The sequence below is a fragment of the Elephantulus edwardii genome, unplaced genomic scaffold (assembly GCF_000299155.1).
Source record: "Elephantulus edwardii isolate Elephantulus edwardi_28Jun2011 unplaced genomic scaffold, EleEdw1.0 scaffold00125, whole genome shotgun sequence".
Lineage (NCBI taxonomy): Eukaryota > Metazoa > Chordata > Mammalia > Macroscelidea > Macroscelididae > Elephantulus > Elephantulus edwardii.
In genome coordinates, this window is record NW_006399875.1 from 2,679,826 (window position 1) to 2,688,673 (window position 8,848).

General features: G+C 39.9%; 1 protein-coding gene across 1 annotated transcript; it reads right to left on the reverse strand.

Moving 5' to 3' along the window:
- Window positions 1–1,594: 1,594 nt before the first annotated feature.
- LOC102870294 (methyltransferase-like protein 5-like) lies at window positions 1,595–2,286 on the reverse strand. Its single transcript, XM_006893160.1, has one exon. It carries the CDS (start codon window positions 2,224–2,226, stop codon window positions 1,597–1,599), a length of 630 nt encoding a protein of 209 aa, XP_006893222.1. The 5' UTR covers window positions 2,227–2,286; the 3' UTR covers window positions 1,595–1,596.
- Window positions 2,287–8,848: the final 6,562 nt, after the last annotated feature.

The following is an 8,848-nucleotide window of genomic DNA, read 5'->3' on the forward strand; positions in this document are numbered from 1 at the left end:
ATGTTGAGGAAATTTCCTTCTATTCCTATTAGGAATTATAGGACTCCCTGATCTCAAAATCTCTATACAGCTGTAGTAAACAAAACAGGATAGTACTGGTACAATACTGGTACAAGACAGACATATATACCAAAGAAACCGAATAAAGAGCCCAGAAATTAACCTATGGCCAACTGGTATTTGACAAGAAAACAAAACCTCTGAACTAGAGAAATAACCTCTTCAACCGATGGTACTAAAAACTGGAATTCTACCTGCAAAAATCTAACTTAGAATCTATAACTCATACGTTGTTGTTGTTGTTGTTGTTGTTGTTGTTGTTGTTGTTATGTGCTGTTGAGTCATTTGCGACTCATAGCGACCCTATGCACAAGAGCCCTAAACCCTGCTCTATCCTGCTCCAACCGCACTGCCTCTGACCTAGCCATCCCAATTACCCCAGTCACCGAATCAATCCATCTCATAGAGGGTCTTCCCCTCCTGTGCTGTCCCTCCACCCTCCCAAGCATGATGTCCCTCTCCAAGGACCCGTCCCTCCTGGCAACATGTCCAAAGTATGTCAGACGATGGATGGTGAAGAGATTGAGATTGTTCACAGCTTCAGTTTGCTCGGCTCCACAGTCAACACTCTTGGCACCAGCAGCCAGGAAATCAAAAAGTGCATCGCGATGGGAAAGTCTGCTGTTAGGGACCTCTCTAAAGTACTCAGGAGCAACGGTGTCTCTCTGGAGACTAAGGTGCGCCTGATACAGGCCAATGGTCTTTGCAGTCGCTTGTTATGCATCAGAGTGGACAATGACTAGGGAGGACAGAAGGAGAGTTGATGCTTTTGAGCTGTGGTGCTGGAGAAGAGTACTGAATGTACCATGTACTGCCAGGAAAACAGATTCATCTTGGAGAGGATTAAACCAAGCTACTCCTTGAAGGCAAGGATTCTGGGGCTTCGTCTGACTCATACTATATATATGTAAAAAAAAAAAAATCAAGGTGTATCAGAGATCAAGGAATAAAGCCAAAAACCATAAAACTCATAAGAGATAAAATGGGACTTAGAATATTAGCCTATGGTATAAATAGGCTTGCAAATACACTCAGGAGAGGAAAATAATGCACAGCCAGGACAGCATAAGTTGTTGTTGTTGCTGCTTTGTGCTGTCAAGTTGCCTGTGACCCATAGCAACCTTATACACTGCAATTCCAAAGCCTGCCCTGTGCTGGGTCAGTCTCACTGATTCTGCAACACAAACCCTCTTTATCCCAGTTACTGTATCAATCCATCTCACCTGGGGTTTTCCTCTCCTGTGTTGTCCTTCCACCCTTCCAAGCATGATGTCCTTCTCCAAGGACTGATCCCTCCTGACCACGTGCTCAAAGTATGTGAGACAAAGCTTGTTAATTCTATTTGATACAGTAACTCTAACAGATTGAGGAATACTGAATGTGTTCTTCCTGTTAGATTTTCTAACTTCTCCTCTTTACACATTTTAACACTTTGTTTTGTTTTCTTGATATACCCTTTAAAAGTTTTTAGTCACTTCTTTTTTTAAAAAATATATTAATTAGCTTTTAATCTACTTTTGTCTTTGATTTTTTTTTTTAAAAAGAAAACCGAATTAGGTCCACTTCAATGTCCACTGATTTCTTTTTATGAAATTTATATGATGCTGGTAGGTCATATCTCAGTTCTGCAATAATATCTATCTTGATTTTCCATTCTGCAGCTTTCTTTTGAATGTGTTCTCTAGTTGATGATTTGTGTAAAGAATAAACAGCTGTTCTTGCCATTTCCAAAGCGGTCTTCAGAAAAACCATATCTGTTCCTTTATTATTCTTGGTCCCAAAGGGAGGGTTCATAATTACTGTATCAAATGACTTGGTCATTTTGTTAGATAATGAACAAACATCACATTGAACCTTGTCAACATTTGTTAACTCAAACTCTTCTACATTCCTGTTAAATATTTCCAATGCATCTTCATCTATGTCAAATCCAATACACAACCCTGCTCCTAACATTGCAGCTCCGATGCTAAGCACTCCACAACCACATCCTAGATCTGCAACCACTTTATTTTCAATGTCATCGTATGTGTTATGGATTGTATAGAGCATACATGCTGCAATGTGTGGTCTGGTCAGATACTGTTCTAAAAGTAGTTTGGGCTTTTCGAACTCATCTACCTGTTGCAGGCAGCTCTCAAGTTCCTTAAGCCTCAGTTTCTTCATCTGTTTTTTTTAAAGTGTGGAGTGGCAGAGTTTACCAGGACCAGATCTGCAGAGAAATCTGTTTAATCTGGATTTAATTCTCCATCGTCTGGGATCCACTAGCTGCTTCGCTCAAAACAATGCTGTTCAAATCTGACAGTTGCTCTGCGGGAGAAAAATGGGACAATCACCTCCCCTTATGATTTACAGTCTGGGAAACCCGAAGCAGGGTCCCTATGAGCAGAACTCACTCCACAGTGAGTCTGTTTCCTCCAGCGCTACAGCCCGGATGAAGGTAGGCTACAGGCAGTGCTCCGAGCCTGGCCCGGGCAGCTTTACCCCTCCACTCCCTTGCTTCTGAGCAATGGCTTGTGGAGTCTCTGATCCTGTGATTTTGGCCAGCTCCGGACCCACTTCCCACGTTTCATTCACCTCGAAGACCAACTTAGTCACTTGTTTTATTTCAGCATTCCTTCAATTTGCTTTGGTCTATGTTCTAATGTAATATTTAGAGCCATTTCTGACATTAGCATTGGTCTTCTTTCTTTTCCAGCCTATGTAATAACTTAGTGCTTCCTTGTAAATGATGTACTAGATATCATCTCAAACTGCATCTGGTCTTTTGGTCTTTGGTAAAAATAAGGTACCAGGTATTGATGGAATTCAATTGAGATGCTTCAGGAAACATGCGGCCCTGCTCATTCTTATTAGTGTATGCCAAGAAATTTGGAAGACAGCTACCTTGTCAAATGCTTGGAAGATATTTATACATCTTCACATTTAAAAAAAAAGATGTTCCAACAAAATGTGGACATTATACAGTAATATTATGTCACATGCAAGTAAAATTTTGTGAAAATCTTTTCAAAAATTCATAGATAACTGTCAGAAATTTAAGCTGGATTTAAAAGAGGCCATTGCACCACACATATTATTGTGAATATTAATGATTCAAAGTAGAGAATATCCTTAATATATTTACTTGTGTTATATTGACTATGCAAAGATATTTCACTGTGTGGATCATAAAATTGTGTGATTATCTAAACAGAACAAAGAAACACTGCATGGTTTAAAATCAAGAAATGTCTCCATAAAGATTGTATGCTTTTTATATAACTGTTTGATTTGAGTGTTGAGCTAATTAGTTGAGAATCTGAAATCTATGAAAAAGAATGTGGCATTGCTATTGGAGGAATACATATAAATAAAACTCCTTTGTTATTCAGATAACACAAACTCTCTTGCAGAAAGGGAACACATCTTGAAACACTGCAAAAATTCAAAGGCTAAAAGCCTTCTATGTGGATTACATTTCATCATCAAGGAGAAATACAGTCTTCTCTACTAGAACAACAGACAAAATAATTATGTTGTAGTTGTTGTCAGGTTCTATCTAGAAGACTCATAGTAACCTTAAGAACAGCAGAGTTAGACCCTGTCCTATCCTGCACCATGTTCATTACTTCTGTCATCTGCAAGCCCATTGTGGTAGTCACTGAGTCAATCCATCTAGCAAATGTTCTTCCTATCTTTGGCCAACCCTTTACTTTCTCCAACAAGTCTTGAAGGATTTGTTTCCTCCTGAAAATAGCTCCAAAATAGGTGATCTGAAGTTTCATCATCCTTATCCATAAGGAACGATGTGGTTGCATTTCCTTCAAGACATTTATTTCTTCTTTTGTCAGTCCGTGGTATATTTAACACCTTTTACAACTTTTTTGTCTTGGAAAAATTGTAACCACAATGCTCCTTAAACACATGGACAATTAAAGGTTATCCTACCTACTTCTCATTAAAGTTAGAAGAACTTCAGGAGTTTTATTGACACAGTTATTGTAACAATGTGTTCAAGTATTTTTGTGATTATGAGGAGGATAAGAATTAGGTAAGGTTTAGATTAAATGTTGAGTCACTATGAGTTGTTGTCAATTTGGCAGTACATAACAGAAACCACATTAATGCAAGACTAGCAAGAAAAAATAAATTTGCCTCGGAGAAAGTGCAACCAGGGTCCTTCTTGGAGGTAAAGATGAAACTTCATCTCATATATTTGAGGATTACTGTGTGTAAGGAGCAGTCTTTGGAAAATAGCAATAAAATGGGGAGGAAAATTGAGGGTCAGCAAAATGAAGACCTTCAATGAGATAGATGAATACAGTGGCAGCATCAGTGGGATTCAGTATGGCAGAAATTGTGACATACCTTGATTGCATGTTCAGTCCATTTCAGACTGCAAGATATGGTAACAAGTTTCAATTTCTTTCTCTTTGACTTTATACTTAAATAATAGTCACATTAACAGAACTTTTATGTATGAATATGGCCAATATCTTATCACTCAAAACACTGTATTTCAGGATAGAATTTAAAATTGATTTTGACATTGAATGCAACACCATTTTTGTTCTGTTTTTCGTTCCAAGCATAGCATACCACGTTGTTTTCTGATTCAAAGTGTCCCAATCTAGTACATCTTATCTCTTTAATGCCTAGAATGTGGATGTTCACACACTCTGTGACATTAAAGCAACATATCATATATTCTATGTTTCAATTATTAGAGGATGTTTGCCATTATTTCTCCTCATTTCAACTTATTTCCAGTCTGGGCTCTACTACTAATGCTATAATTAAGACTTCTTCTCTACTGTTCATAGAGTTTTCAGATCCCTGCGTGGATCATAACAAACTGTGGCTGACTCTGAGAAGAATGGGAATCCCAGAACATTTAATCGTGCTAAAGCGAAACCTATACTTGGACCAAGAGGCAGTCGTCAGAACAGAGCAGGGCAACACTGCATGGTTCAAAATTGGGAAGGGTGTACGCCAGGGATGTGTCCTATCTCCATACATTTTCAACCTGTATGCAGAGCAGATTATCTGAGAGGCTGGGCTCTATGAGGAGAAGCTTGGCGTTAGGATTGGTGGATGATCTATCAACAATCTGCGTTATGCAGATGACACAACCCTGCTTGCTGAAACTGAGGAGGACCTCATGCACTTACTGCAGAGGGTCACGGACTGCAACCTTCAATATGGACTGAGGCTCAATGTCAAGAAGACAAAAATTCTCACCACTGCACCAATCGGTAGCATCAGGATGGATGGTCAAGAGATTGAGATTGTTCACAGCTTCAGTGTGCTAGGCTCCATGATCAACACTCTTGGCACCAGTAGCCAGGAAATAAAAAAACCTATTGCCATGGGAAGGTCTGCGGTTAGGGACCTCTCTAAAGTACTCAAGAGCAACGGTGTCTCTCTGGAGACTACGTTGCGCCTGATACAGGCCATGGTTTTTGCAATCACTTGTTATGCATCAGAGTTGGACAATGACTAGGGAGGATAGAAGGAGAATTGACGCCTTTGAGCTGTGGTGCTGGAGAAGAGTATTGAATGTACCATGGACTACCAAGAAAACAAATAGATTCATCCTGGAGAGGGTTAAACCAGGCTGCTCCTTGGAGGCAAGGATTCTGGGGCTTCGCCTGACGTTCATTGAACATGTTGTAAGGAGGGACAGGTCCTTGGAGAGGGACATCATGTTTGGGAGGGTGGAGGGTGAGCGCAGGAAGGGAAGACCCTCTATGAGGTGGATTGATTCAGTGACTGGGGTATTCAGGATGGGTGTGTCAGAGGCAATGAGATTGGCACAGGATAGAGCAGGTTTTAGGGCCGTTGTGCATAGGGTCGCTATGAGTCGCAAACGACTCGACAGCAATAATTACAACAACAATTAAAAAGTAAATGGCCAATCCTACTTCTTAGTCTGTCTTAATTTGGAAACTCTACTAAAACCTGTTAACAATGGGTAACCTTGTGGCATTTGCAACACCAGTGTCATAGTTTTCAGTTTTAAAGGAACCTACAAGTTATTTCAATAGAGCAAACTTTTAGACAAGTACTGAATACCGGAAAAAAAAGTCTAGTATACACTGAAATAAGGAATACGAGAAGACTGTCCATTTATGATTTCTTGACTATACAGAGGCATTTGACTGTGTGTATCATAGCAAATTATGGCTAACATTGAGAAGAATGAGAATACCAGAGCCCATGCTGTTGTAAGCAGAGCAAGGGAACATCACATGGTTTAAAATTAAGAAGGGAGTGTGCCAGAGTTGTATTCTTTCTCCAAATCTATTCAATGCTGAGCAAATTATTCTAAAAGCTAGACTCCATGAAGAAGAATGGAGCACTAAGGTTAGAGGAAGACTCATCAATAATCTTGTTGTTGTGTTTGTTTTTGTTTTGTTAGGTGCTGTCAAGTCACATACAACCTATATAGACACTATGAATAAAATATCTAACCCTGTTCTATCCTGTGCCATTCTCACCATTCTTGACACAACTGAGCCCATTGCAGCAGTCATCATGTCAATCTACCTGGTTGAAATGTTGCTCCTTGCAACATGCCCAAAGTATGCGAGGTGAAGTCTCATCATTATTGCCTCCAAAGAGCACTCTCACTGCACTATCTCCCAGACATACCTGTTAGTTCTCTTGGCCGTCCATGGGATGTTCAGTGCTCTTCTCTATCATCACAGCTCAAAGGTGTCAGTTCTTTTCCTGTCATTCTTATTCATTGTCTAGCTCTCAGATGCATAACAAGTAATTGGAGAGGCTATAGCCTGAATCTTGGAAGCAGGAGTGGTATCCACTTCCTAAACAGCATGCCTCTGGAAACTCTATGAACTTTGATAAATGTTGAATAGTTAAAGAAAGGCTTCAGACCTTTGGTTCATAGCGTCACAATGAGTTGTATTCTACTCGAAGATAATCAACAACAACATGACCTGAATTAGACACATCTTAGTCCTCAAACTGAGCTCATCACTCCTCAATAATTTGGAGAGGTCTCTAACAGCAGATTTTCCCAGCACAATGTGTCTCATTATTTCCTGACTGCTGGTACCAAGAGTGTTAATCATGGATCCAAGGCAGATGAAGCTATTGACAGTTTCCAATCTTATTTCCATCCATCATGTTGCTACCTATTGGTGCAGTGGTAACCTTAGTTATGCAGAATGGTTGGAAGTGAGGAGGACTTGAAACACTTATTGCAGAAGATCAAAGAATCTGATCTTTGATCAGCCTTCAATTTGAGTTGCATCTCACTGTCAAGAAAAACAAGGATTGTTATCACTGGATCTACAGGCTACATCATGATAGATGGAGAAAAGATGGAGACTGATAACAGCTTCATCTTACTTGGATCCACAATTAGCACCTTTAGTATCAGAAGTCAGGAAATATATATAGAAAAGTCTGTAGTCAGTGATCTCTCCAAAATATTCAGGAGTAATGATGTCAGTTTAAGGACTAAGGTGTGTCTAATTCATGACCTGGTTTTTCCAGTCACTTAGTATGAATAGGAGAGCTGGACAATAGATAAAGATGACAGAAGAACTGATACCTTTGAGCTCTGGTGTTGGAGAAGAGTAGTGAACAGCTCATGGACTGCCAAAAGAACAAACAAATACGTCTTGGAGAATGTGTGGCCAGAGTACTTGTTGGAGGCAAAGATGATAAAGATTTACCTTGCATACTTTGGGCATGTAGCTAGGCGGGGCTATTCCTTGGAGAGGGACATGATGCTTGGAAAAGCAGAGGGTCAGCCAAGGAGAGGAAGGCACTCAACTATGTGGAATGACACATTGGACTCTAGTCCAACGCCTGATTAGACTCTAGTGTGTCAGGAAGTGTTAGAATGGCACAAGACAGCATAAATTTCTTACCTGTTGTTTATAGCTTTGCTATAAGTTGCACTTGACTTGACTCAAAGGCAATTGATAACAACAGCATTATACAGCTGAAAAAATGATGCCCATGAATTTTTATTTCCGGCTAAAACATCCAACTAAACAAAACTTAAAAATGAAATAGTAACACTTTCTGGTTTCAAGTCAAGAATTCTGGTGACCTAGTGGCAAGGAGTTGGATTGCAGACCCAAAGGCACTCAGCTGAATTCACTAGCTACTTTGTGGAAGAAGAATGGACAATCTCCATCTGTGGGATTTACTGTTTCTGAAAATCCACTAGAGGGTCAACTATGAGTCAGTGTTGGCTTGAAGACACATAATAACCACAATTTCAGTTAGGGGATCTTGAGATGGTACAAAGAGTTTATGGGAGTTTGAATACACCAAGAAGTGTCAGGAATGAAAATATGACATTCTATTCCTGAAAAACATCCCCCATTCAAAATGTATGAGTCATCACGAGTCAGTATTGATAATACACTGAAAGGTCTTGTTTGGGATATATACATATATACTTTTTAAGTTTTCTATGTAGATTGGCAAATTTCTCCAGTTTTGCTGGCTCTTTATTTTGGCAGAACATCGCCAAACACCTACTTAACTCCAGAGAACTTCTGAAGAAAAGTGTGGGCATCTTGAGCTTCAGTATCCTGGCCTCACTGGCCCTCCTCCAACTCCCAATCCTACTTGTGGCTCAAAGCAGCCCAGAGCATGTTCTTCCAAATAGATTAAGTTTTTCCCCAGTGGAGAACACCCTCCTCAGGGAGAAAAAGAGGTAGAAAAGAAATCCTACAAAAAGAGAAAGATTCTCACTTGCCCGAGATTGCATTTCCAGCATTTAGCCCAGACACAGGTGTATGTGTGATAAATCTGGGCAAAA

Coding starts and splice junctions, on each gene's coding strand:
- LOC102870294 (XM_006893160.1), bottom strand. CDS start 2,226: ATGAAGAAACTGAGGCTTAAGGAACTTGAGAGCTGCCTGCAACAGGTA.